Below are 13,409 nucleotides of genomic sequence, written 5' to 3' on the forward strand. Positions count from 1 at the left end.
CCATTCTATAAATAAATAAATATCTTGTGTAAAATTGTATCGTATTTAATAGTTTTTCCTAGTAAAATATAAGCTATTTTATATACACCTCGCTTCGCATCACAAGTTTAGTCCCTCAACTTTCGTTCGGGTGCGTGAATTACCTAAACGAGATAATTTAAAACGCGTATTAACGGGAGATGTTATAGTCATATAACGGACTTTAAATAATTAAACGGAAAAGTAAACGGAAAAAGGCGGGATGTTACATTACCTACTCCTTAAAAGAAATTTGGTCCCGAAATTTAAGTAGGCGTAGTAGTCGTTGTTTCTTTCTCGAAATCTTGCGTTTCCGGAACCGGGAATAAGTGAGGGTATTTCCTTTGCATTTGATCTTGCCTTTCCCAAGTAAACTCGGGTCCCCTTTTGGCGTTCCAACGGACTTTAACAATCGGAATTCGGCTTTGTTTCAATGTCTTGACGGAGGTGTCAACAATTTCAACCGGTTCTTCCACAAAATGAAGTTTGTCATCATTAGTAAGTTCCTCGAGAGGGATGACGATATCGGGTTCGGCAAGACACTTTTTCAAGTTAGATACATGGAAGGTAGGATTAACGGAGTTCAATTGAGGCGGAAGATCTAAACGGTAAGCAACGGTTCCAATACGCTCCAAGATTTCGAAAGGACCAATATACCGCGGATTTAGCTTCCCGCGTTTCCCAAAACGGATTACACCTTTCCAAGGTGCGACTTTTAACATTACCCGGTCACCGACTTGAAATTCGAGGTCGTTGCGTCGTTTGTCGGTATAGCTCTTTTGACGACTTCGGGCTGTCCTAAGCCTATCTCGGATTTGAACGATCTTCTCGGTTGTTTCATGAATGAGTTCGGGTCCAGTGATTTGTGTGTTACCTACTTCGGCCCAACAAAGAGGTGAACGACATTTTCGGCCATATGAAGCTTCGAATGGTGCGGCGTTAGTACTCGCGTGATAACTATTGTTGTAGGAGAATTCGACGAGAGGCAAGTGCTTATCCCAAGCTTTTCCAAAGTCGATGATGCAAGCTCGTAGCATGTCTTCCAAGGTTTGAATTGTACGTTCGCTTTGTCCGTCAGTTTGCGGATGGTATGCGGTGCTCATGTCTAAACGCGTTCCCAACGCTTCTTGCAAGGTACGCCAAAACCTAGAAACAAAACGGCCATCTCGGTCGGAGATAATCGATAAAGGTACACCGTGTCGGGCTACGATCTTCTTGATGTAAAGTTGTGCAAGTTTCTCCATTTTGTTGGTCTCCTTCATGGCGAGAAAGTGTGCGGATTTGGTGAGACGATCAACAATAACCCAAATAGTGTCATAACCGCCCGTCGTTTTTGGTAGCTTGGTGATAAAATCCATTGTTATTCCTTCCCACTTCCATTGCTGGATTTCGGGTTGTTGAAGTAACCCTGACGGTCTTTGGTGTTCGACTTTGACTTTGGAACATGTCAAACACTTGGCAACATAAGTAGCTACGTCCCTTTTGATGTTCGGCCACCAATATTGTTGTTTAAGGTCGTGGTACATCTTATTGGCACTGGGGTGAATCGAGTATCGTGACTTATGTGCTTCATCTAAAATAAGGCTTCGTAGGTCCCCATAACTAGGCACCCAAATCCTCCCGGCAAAATATCGGAGTCCGGTTTCCTTGGTTTCGAATCGAGAGACGAGAATATTCAAGAGCTCGTGTGAAATGTTTTCATCCTTGAGAGCCTCATCTTGGGCTACCTGAATTTGGCTATTAAGGTTGGTGTGAATGGTGATGTTTAAATCTCGGACACGAAGAGGCACCGCTCTTTCCTTTCGACTTAAGGCATCGCCTACTACATTTGCCTTTCCCGGATGGTAACGAAGCTCACAATCATAATCGTTCAAAGTTTCAATCCACCGTCGTTGTCTCATGTTTAGTTGCTTTTGATCGAAGATGTGTTGGAGGCTTTTGTGATCGGTAAAGATAGTACTCTTGGTTCCATAAAGATAGTGCCTCCACATTTTAAGTGCAAAGACAACGGCTCCGAGTTCGAGATCATGTGTCGTGTAGTTTCATTCATGAATTTTGAGTTGTCGAGAAGCATAAGAAATGACTTTCGTTCGTTGCATCAACACACACCCAAAACCATGTTTCATCGCAATACACAACAAAATCGTCATTGCCTTCGGGAAGTGACAAGATAGGAGCGGTGGTTAGCTTCGTTTTCAAGATTTGAAATGCGGATTCTTGTTCGGTTGCCCAAACGAATTTTCTTCCCTTATGAGTTAACGCGGTTAGAGGACGAGCAACCAAAGAGAAATCCTTGATGAATCTACGGTAGTATCCGGCGAGACCCAAGAATTGACGAATGTGAGTAGGAGTAGTAGGAGTCTCCCATTTACTAATGGCTTCGATTTTTGATGGATCAACTTTAATACCTTGATCACTTACAACATGACCAAGAAATTGAACTTCCTTCAACCAAAATTCACACTTGGAGAATTTGGCATAGATTCGTTCTTGTCTCAAGAGTTCAAGCACAAGTCGGAGATGTTGTTCGTGCTCTTCTTCGCTTTTAGAATAGACCAAGATGTCATCGATGAACACAATAACGAATTTATCAAGATACGATTTGCACACGCGGTTCATAAGATCCATGAATACCGCCGGTGCGTTAGTGAGACCAAAAGGCATTACGAGAAATTCATAACTACCATAACGAGTTCGGAAAGCGGTTTTGGAGACATCTTCCCCCTTAACCCTTAATTGATGATAACCCGAGCGGAGATCGATTTTCGAATATACACTAGACCCTTGTAGTTGATCAAAGAGGTCATCGATGCGAGGAAGAGGATATCGGTTCTTAACCGTCAACTTGTTTAGTTCACGATAATCAATGCACATTCGTAGGGATCCGTCTTTCTTTTTAACAAACAAAATCGGAGCGCCCCATGGTGAATGGCTAGGTTGGATAAAACCACGGTCAAGTAGTTCTTGGATTTGACTTTGCAATTCTTGCATTTCGGATGGAGCAAGTCTATATGGTGCACGAGCTACGGGTGCGGCTCCCGGAATAAGATCGATCTGGAATTCTACCGGTCGATGAGGTGGAAGACCCGGCAATTCGTTGGGAAATACATTAGAATAGTCACTAACAATTGGCACATCATCGATGTGCTTCTCATCGGACTCGACTTTCTTAACGTGAGCAAGGATCGCAAAACAACCCTTACGGAGTAGTTTTCTAACTTTAAGGCACGAAACGAGGTTGAGTCCGGTGCAACTCTTATCGCCATAAACAATCAAAGGTTCACCATTCTCGATAGGAATTCGGATTGCGTTAAGATCACAAAGGATGTGAGATTTCATTTTGGCTAGCCAATTCATACCGATTATTACATCGAAGCTTCCTAGTTCCATGGGTATCAAGTCAATTTCAAATTCATTACCCAAAATGTTTAATGTGCACCCCCGGTAATATGTGTCGGCACTCAATAGTTTCCCGTTGGCCACTTCAATGGTATAAGTGGTATCTAGTGGGAGTGGTGGAGTGCTAAAAGAATGAATCAAAGTCTCGGATACAAAGCATTTATCGGCACCCGAATCGAATAAACAAGTAACATAAGTGTTGTTGAGAAGAAACGTACCCGTGACTAATTCATTGTCATCTCGGGCTTCCTCGGTGTTGATGTTGAAAGCTCGGCCGCGCGTATTGGGATTATCTTTCCTCTTCGGGCATGCATTTCTATAATGGCCCGTTTGGCCACATTCATAACAAGTGCCCGTTTTTGGTGCATTGGGCCCCTTTTGAGCGATGGGGGCAACACTTTTACACTCATTGGCCTTATGACCAACTCCTTGGCACCGGTGGCAAATTAACTTGCCACATTCACCAAAGTGATGTTTGTTGCATTTGTTGCAAAGAGGTAGGTTCCCGGCATAACCCTTCTTGCCGTTGGAGGTGTAAGGCTTCTTAGCAAAGTTCTTGTTGCTTGATTGGGGGGCTTCCCACTTTCTTTTATTGTTACCCGACTTATCCTCGGCTTTAGGTGCCGGCACTACAATTTCGTCCACCGTTTCTATCAATTTGCGGGCCATGTTCAAAGCTTCTTGATGATTAGTGGGTTTGGATGACATTACTCCGTGTTTGATGCTCTTTGGAAGACCATCCATGTAAAGTTCAACCCTTAAAGCTTCGGGGTTCACAAGATTTGGGCACATCAAGGCTAGTTCGGAAAATCGTTGATTATAAGCCTTGAGATCATTTCCGACCGCCTTTAAAGTTCTTAGCTCTTGTTCGAGCCTTCGGGTTTCTTCACGAGGGAAATATTCGACAATCATCTTTTCCCTCAAGTCGGCCCAAGAGAGGGCGTGAGCTTCATCGGTACCCACCGATTGTACATAGGTGTTCCACCACGTGAGGGCGATACCGGCAAAGGTGTGGGTGGAATATTTGACTTTATCTTGGTCTCGACAACCGCTTATGCTAAAAACGGCTTCCGTTTGTTCGAACCATCGAGTGAGTACAACCGGTCCCCCGGTTCCATCAAAAGTATGAGGTTTGCACCCCATGAAGGCTTTATAGGAGCATCCCTTGCTTGAGTTACCGGCTCCTTGATTGTTGTTGTTGTGGTTGTTGTTGTTATTGTTGGAGGAGTGATCGGCCATGGCCTCTTCCACGGCGGTGGCTATCATTCGTTGTAGAGCTTGTTCGGGAGTCTCATGGCGTGGCACACGACGAGGAGGCATTATTCGTTCAAAACACAAGAATACCGTTGATTAGTATTTTCAATAATACTAATCATGATATGCAATAAGGATAGAGAGAAAAATTTTCCTTGACTCGCCTTAAATTCTTTATGCCACAATATCAGAACGTTCATATGAGTTACCGTAATATAATCCCGGAAATTATATTACCCTGATTCATATGTGCATTCGACATCATTTCATATAGTCAAGGTGGCGCGTCAATCAAATTAAACAACATGAGGTTAAGATGAAACAAGAGTAGATATGAGTAGAAACGTTCGAGTATAATGCACAAGTAGTCAAGTAATTCCTACTTCAAGTCTATATGCCGGTTGTAGTCTAGACTCACTAATGTACCCTATGACTCGGGGTTGACACCAATGAACTCTAAATCCCTACAACCAACGCTCTGATACCATCTGTAGCGACCCGACAAAATCGTCAGTGACGGCGCCGTCTACTTAGGTCCCGTTACGTGGTCATAAGTCTTTAAAACAACGTTTAACCAAAAGTATGTCGCATTCATTTCAAAAGTAAAGATGTTTCAAGGTTTACAAGGTAGTTCGACAACTAGTTACATAACAAAGTTTAAAGTACAATTTAAACATATGCGACACAAATGAAAGTAGCCAAAAGACGCTCCACGTATGCATGTTTACTCAACATCCAAGCAAATATCAAAAGTAATGAGCGGAAGCATGAATCACACAAATGTTCAAGGACCTGAGAAAAACATAGAAATCTGTCAACGAAAACGTTGGTGAAATCATAGGTTTGAGTAAGTAAGTACAAGTGAACCACAAGATTTGCAACAATGATATAATAGTAATACATTCCAAAAGTTTGTTTCACGAGCACCCAATTATCAATGCTTAACATTCCTTCCATAGAACCCCATCACAATAGTGTTAGAACATACACTGTTTCTCGAAAATATATTTCATTCGTAAATGGTAGCGAACTTGAATGAGGGTTTGTCAAACCCATATGGCCATATAACATAAGTTCTCGGTTACACCCGGCAAGTGTAACTAATGATAATCGAATTGAGGATTTTTGTTCAAACTCGTATGTAGAATGTTTGTTTTCCCTGTACTTGTGTTCACTTAGTAAAAAGAAACGTTTATGTTTTCTCATCCCAAATGTAAGTGCAAAAGAGTAAAAGTGGGACTATGATCTCACCTTGAGCGCAAGAGCAAATAAGTACTTCGACAAGTAACGTGTGCAAAGAACAATGCTAGTCTTGACCTAAACAAATAGGTTGTATCAATAACGATAGTCACGATTGGTCAAAGATGTTCAATTAGTCCAAGGCTCAATACGACTCGATTATGTAGCATGTGAATCAAATTTTCAAGTTTCAGGTAAGATGCAAGTATAGAATCATGTTAGAAAGATTGCATAATCATTTGATTAAGTTTGACAAAAAGTCAAACTTTGGTCGATCAAAGTCAACGAAAAAGTCAACACGTTCGGGTCGGGTCCCGAACTATTTTTCTGAGGTTTTTAATCATATATGAGCATGTTAGAACAAGTTTTATGTAAATCGGAGGTCCATAGCATAGCAAACATTTTTCGTAAATTGACCAAGCAAAACAGAATCTGATAGTGCAATTGGACGGCGTCCCAGAGTCTAGATGGCGTCCAAGTCTGAAGGGCTGGACGGCATCCCAGAGTCTGGACGGCGTCCAAGTCTGAAGGGCTGGATGGCATCCCAGAGTCTGGACGGCGTCCAGGTCAGTATAAAGAACCTGTTTTGCTGAAACACAAGTGCACGAACCAAAAACCAAACAAACTCAAATCATGATCCGCAAACAACCAAAACATGTATCATACACTGTTAGAAAGGTATTTTGATGAAGAAAATGACTAGACACATTTCAACAAGTATTTCAACACTTACAACAACCCAAAACCGCATTAAACGTTCATAATAAAAGGTTCAAGTTCTAAAAACGTATTTCATGATTCGGGCAACCAATTTACATGTATGATATGTCGTTTCGAAGGTAATCAAACACACATTGCAAAAAAACACTTATCAACAATATTTCATAGCATTTGATACATCAAAAGTTCATATAAAGCTTATCAAACCCTAACCAAAATCTCAAAACCAATAATCATGTTAATGTAAGGTTTTCATGTCAATCAACACACCAAAACGAAGCTAATGAAGTAACTAACACTTTGAACACACAACCATTAGGATCTAAACACATTTCATCATCCAAAATCAAAGATTTAACAAGCTCTTTTTCAAGTTCATGCTAGTTATGTCAATTCACAAGATCGACATACAAATTACATATACGACATCACAATGAGCCATAGACACTAATTAACACACCTTTAAGTCAAGAACACTAAGATTATGAAATTTAGAGTTTTTATAAAGTTACCCAATCGAGATGAAATTAGTATCAAAACATAGAGAATGAAGAGAGGATTCTAAATATGTAATTTGTTTTGATGTTAGCCTCCAAAATAGGATTTAGATGATGAATTAAAGATTGAATGTTGAGAGGATTTGGAAGTAGTAAAATATGAGGATGAAAATGAATGGATGAAAGGGGTTTGACCCTTTAACCTAGTCAAGGGTTTGATCCCTTGTCAAGTTTAGTCCCTCAAGTTTCGTTCAGGTGCGTGAATTACCTAAACGAGATAATTTAAAACGCTTATTAACGGGAGATGTTATAGTCATATAACGGACTTTAAATAATTAAACGGAAAAGTAAACGGAAAAAGGCGGGATGTTACACCCTTTGACTGTTTTGACTATTCACGAACTATTAATTGTTAATAAATACATATGTATATAAATGTATGTATAAATATAATAATTGGAAATAATAAAATGTAATTCATAAGTTAATGTATAAATGTAAATATTAATACTATGATCATTACTTTCATTATTCTTACTAATAATAACATTAATATTTGTATTATTAATAATATTAGGTCTAATACATATATATATATATATATATATAATGAAATCTGATATATATATATATATATATATATATATATATATATATATATATATATATATATATATATATATATATATATATATATATATATATATATATATATATATATATATATATATATACAAACATTATTATTACTAATGATATTATCAATAACTAGTATTATTATCATAAATATCATTAACAATCCCATTATTGACAATTTCATTAAAATTATTATTATTATGTTTTATGTTATAATTATATTATTATTAATATTATTGATCATTGTGTGATAAGTGCTTCCAACCGAATCCATTATCTTTGTTTCATCTCACCATCACTTATATATTATATTTATACTTTACATATATGCATCTAGACATACTAACTTATATCCACTAGACTATTTTTTTTTTGTTGCTTTTGGTTTTGTTTATATCTTAAATCTTAATTTAGTCCATGCCAGCTAATCGATCTCTGTATATAAAATCTAACATGCATTGAACCTATACTTTACTCATCTTTTCTTTTCCTTTTCTCTATTTTCTCTCTTCTTTCTTGATGGAAGCCAACGAGACCCATACTCAAAAACCAAACTACTATTTTGTTTCTTAAGCTATTTCTAATTGGCCACTATCCTCTAATACCGAAACAACCACGGCTTAACCATCGACCACCCTACAACTTTCATCAATAACCACCACCTGTGTTTTCTGTTTCTCTTTGTCGAAGTACCACACCCATAAAGCTGCTACTACTGCTGCTGCATTCTTGATCGTAAACCAATACCAACACCATAACAACCATCACTAAATGAATTACTACTGTTCGACGTTTCTGTTAGAATCAAACAACAACCATCGAGCTGCAACTTTTTCGTATCTATTACAATTACAGGACCACCACTTCGTTTGAGGTAAAACCGTCATCACCACCATAAATTCATGATACTAGGACTGCGTTTTTTTTTTATTACAATCAACCAATATCACCAACCATCACCAATCTCTGCTACTGCTCTATATACGAGCTGTTTTCTGTTTCATCTTACAAAACCACCATACCACTGACTAGTTAATGCTGCTGTTCGCAGGGAACCATCGCCATAAATTATCCAATACACAACACCAACACAAACTACAACTGCAAACCATTAAAACCCATAATATACGTTTCTGTTTTAATCCAATCATAACGATAATGATAATGGGACGATATTTGATAAATGATAACAAGATACATAGATTAGGATGATTGGTAGATGAGATAATGGAGGGGTCACGATGAAGATTATTTTCCTTGGATCCTAAATTCCATAACAACTATTCTTGGATCTATTCGGTATAAAAAAAACAACAAACCCTACCATGATGACCTACTGTTCGATGATCGTAATGTTTTGTTTCAAATATTTAGGTCGAAGTCTTAAATTGCTTGTTGGGCCAAATGAGTGTCTCTTGGACTTGCTTGTTTAATGGGTAGAACTAAATCAATTGGGCTTTCGAATTGGGCCGGTTGTTTAACTGCATTCCATCTTTTGCTCGAGTTATATGCTGCTGTTGCAGCTTTGCATCGATGATATACAGTGATAGGGAATGAGATGATACGAGGATGAAATATGAAAATGAAAACGATACATGATATGATAATATAAAGATAATAATACATATACATAATTGATTATTAAGATGATAATAGGATAGAATTAAGATGATGAGGTCACGAACAAACCAAATGAAAAGTGATGTTTTGGCAGCGGAATAACGATGATGAATATGATCTGATGATGATGGTATTATGATCGTGAAAGATAGAATAATTAGATGATAATTTAGTTATGATAATAATGGTGTTGTTATGAGAAGATTATGTTAATGATGTAATGATGATGATTAGGAAACACACATGTACGGGATATATATATATATATATATATATATATATATATATATATATATATATATATATATATATATATATATATATATATATATATATATATATATATATATATATATATATATATATATATATATATGGTGTCTGATTTGATCATAGAAATAGAAATAGTGCAATGGTTAAGGATGTTATCTGGTTAAGCGGGACGTCGCGGGTTCAAACCCGAAATTGGGCAATTTTTTTTAAGGGCTACTTCTTCTTTGAGGTAGAATTATTATTATTTTTATTATTATTATTATTATTATTATTATTATTATTATTATTATTATTATTATTATTATTATTATTATTATTATTATTATTATTATTATTATTATTATTATTATTATTATCATTAGTAGTAAAATTAACATTTTTATAGTTATTATAACTATCAATATTATTATTATTGTCATTATTAAATCTAATTATTATTATTATTTTATCTTTACTAATATTATTTTAGTACTATTATAATTATTATTTTAACAAACAAATGATTTTATTTATAAAAATATATTACAAGTATACTAGTATTACGTACTAACATATTTTTAATATATATTAACTAATATATTATTATAACCTTAATTAAATTATATATCATTTTTATAATATATTATTAATGTAATATATAAAGATATTAATCTTAATACCTTATAAAAATAAATAAACTGAGTTGATTAAATGTGATATGTGTTAATATATATATTTGAATGATATAGGTTCGTGAATCCGAGGCCAACCCTACACTTGTTAAATGTCATTATATGTATTTTTGCTGCAAAATACAGTATGGTGAGTTTCATTTACTCCCTTTTTAATTGCTTTTGCAATATATATTTTTGGGCTGAGAATATATGCGCTGCTTTTATAAATGTTTACGAGATAGACACAAGTACTTAAAATATATTCTACGTTGAGTTGTACCACCCTGCATATCTTCCCTAATAGCTTGGTAACTACTATTTACATGTGGTATTGTAAAAGCGAATCCTGTTGATAGATCTATCGGGCCTGACAACCCCAACCGGACTAGACGACCAGTATTCAACGGTTGCACAGTACTTCGTTTCGGTTACTACTCTTGGTACAGTGTAGTGAGATTTCATAATAAAGGGAATATGCGACGTTGATTAAATGTTAAGTATGGTTACCAAGTGCTCAACCACTTAGAATATTTTTATTAAAACATTTGTGTATATGAAATCTTGTGGTCTATTAAGATATTGAAATGATTGTTATGATAAACCTATGAACTCACCAACCTTTTGGTTGACACTTTTAAGCATGTTTATTCTCAGGTATGAAAGAAATCTTCCGCTGTGCATTTGCTCATATTAAAGATATTACGTGGAGTCATTCATGGCATATTTAGGACATCACCTCGCGATGGAACCAAATGTTGATGACTTCGTCCAGATGGATTAGGACGGGTCACTACATGTAATATCATATAATATATTATATAATAATTTTATTGAATAATTACTATTTATATATTATGATATATTAATTATTAGTAGAGATCATGTAATAATATCATATATATATATATATATATATATATATATATATATATATATATATATATATATATATATATATATATATATATATATATATATATATATATATATATATATATATATATATATATATATATATATATATATATATATAATCATTTTAATAGTATCTTAATTATTCTAATTATTATTTTACATTTTTAATTCCCATTGTTTAAGTGTACTTTGTTAATTTAAAATATTAGGTATACACTTATATTTATATTTATATTTATATATGTATTTACATATTTATTTACAAAGAAATCATATAAATATTTATATTTATAGTGTTCGTGAACCGTCAGGAATAGTCAGAGTCAAATGAATTCATATAAATTGTTTCAAAAATTTAGAGACTCAACTTTACAGACTTTTCTTATCGTGTCGGAATCATATAAAGATTAAGCTTAAATTTGGTTGGAAATTTCCCGGTCGTCACACGAAAGCGCTCACCAAAACCTTCACGACATTCGAAATAAAGCAAATACCCCGTAATTGTAACAAGAAAGCGGATGCTTTGAGCAAGCTTGCCTCTCTGCTCTACGACCACTTCACCAAAAAGGTTATGGTTGAAGTACTGGAAAGAAAGTCAACTGAAGAGAACACTCTCATGGCAACAATCACAACGAAAGAAGAATGTTGGATGACACCTTTCATAAAATACCTTGCCGACAGTACCCTCTCGGAAGACAAACTACAAGCCCGTAAGATATGAATGCGGGCACCAATGTATAACTTTAAAAATGGCATCCTGTATAGGAAATCATTCACATAGCCTTAAGATGCGTTGGGCCAGCGCAGGCCAAAGAAATCATACAATAAATGCATGAAGGAGCCTGCTCTACACACTCTGGCTACCGAACGATAGTCAGCAGGATCAAAAGAATGTGTTATTTTTGGCCACATATGTACCGGGACACATATGATCTGATCGTAAATTGTGAGACATGTCAAATACATGCCCCCATCAATAGATTCCCTCGTCGTAACATGATTCCTATACACGCTACTTGGCCGTTCTGCAAATGGGGGATTGACATTGTCGGCCAATTCCCAAGAGGTGTCGGAAACGTTAAATTCCTAGTCGTCACAATCGACTACTTTACAAAATGGGTCGAAGCAAAACCGTTAAGCACGATCACATGAAGGAAAATCTTAACCTTTGTATGGGAGGACATCATTTGTCGTTTCAGTTTACCACGAGAGATAATCAGTGACAACGGCACACAGTTTGCACACAATCCATTTAAAGATTGGTGTGCAGACATGGACATTCAGCAGTTATTTATTCCATGGCCTACCCACAGGTCAACGGACAAGTCGAGGTCACTAACAGAGACATCGTTGACGGCATAAAAGCAAGACTAGGTAAACACCGACAAGGATGGGTGGATGAACTCCAACATGTACTATGGGCACACCGGACAACACCGAAAGATAGTACAAACGAAACTCCTTTCTGTCTGGTATATGGCACGGAAGTGGTTATCCCGGCTGAAGTGCTTATCCCAACCAACCGGATAACAACATTCGATGAACAACAAAACGACGAATCATTACGAGAAAACTTGGACGCTCTAGAAGAACGGCGGACAATAGCACATATCCGGCAAGCCGAAAAGAAGCAAAAAATCGCAAACCACTATAACAAAAAAGTCAAGCCACTGGACTTTCAGTTAAACGACTTGGTGTTACGTGGCAACTAAGCCAGCCAGCAGCAAGATGTCGGAAAATTGGGCCCATGATGGGAGGGACCTTACAGGGTTGTCGGCATAACTGAGTACAGCGCATACCACCTGGAAACACCAGACGGAGTTCCGATACAACGCCCTTGGCACGCCTTTTGTTTAAAGAAATATCATGTGTAACTTATCTACAACCGGGAGGCCTGATCACCCACTCAGATGGGAGAAATGCAAAACACTTATGTACTCCAATCATGTTTATGTATAAGTCATCAATAAAGTTTCATTTTATATACTTATGCACTGTAACGACTCTGAATATGACACAAACGAAAACAAAAGTTTTTGGCATATTCCAGACCTACATCCAGAAGAAATGCCTTCTAGCTTTCGTTGGTAGGAGGACACCTCTTGAAGAACCTTCTCGGATAACGAGGGTGTCCAGCCATATCATTGATGGTCCGGTTTCCATATAAACAACTCGACCATACTCA

The 13,409-nt window shown here is 36.5% G+C and overlaps 1 protein-coding gene across 1 annotated transcript; it reads left to right on the forward strand.

Moving 5' to 3' along the window:
- Positions 1 to 12,522: 12,522 nt before the first annotated feature.
- On the forward strand, positions 12,523 to 12,936 carry LOC139888429 (uncharacterized). The gene has a single exon (XM_071871438.1). It carries the CDS (start codon positions 12,523 to 12,525, stop codon positions 12,934 to 12,936), a length of 414 nt encoding a protein of 137 aa, XP_071727539.1.
- The last annotated feature ends 473 nt before the right edge of the window (positions 12,937 to 13,409 follow it).

This window comes from Rutidosis leptorrhynchoides, chromosome 2 (assembly GCF_046630445.1).
Source record: "Rutidosis leptorrhynchoides isolate AG116_Rl617_1_P2 chromosome 2, CSIRO_AGI_Rlap_v1, whole genome shotgun sequence".
NCBI lineage: Eukaryota > Viridiplantae > Streptophyta > Magnoliopsida > Asterales > Asteraceae > Rutidosis > Rutidosis leptorrhynchoides.

What these genes read in the sequence shown, in the direction of transcription:
- LOC139888429 (XM_071871438.1), top strand. Translation starts at nt 12,523, where the DNA reads ATGGCCTACCCACAGGTCAACGGACAAGTCGAGGTCACTAACAGAGAC.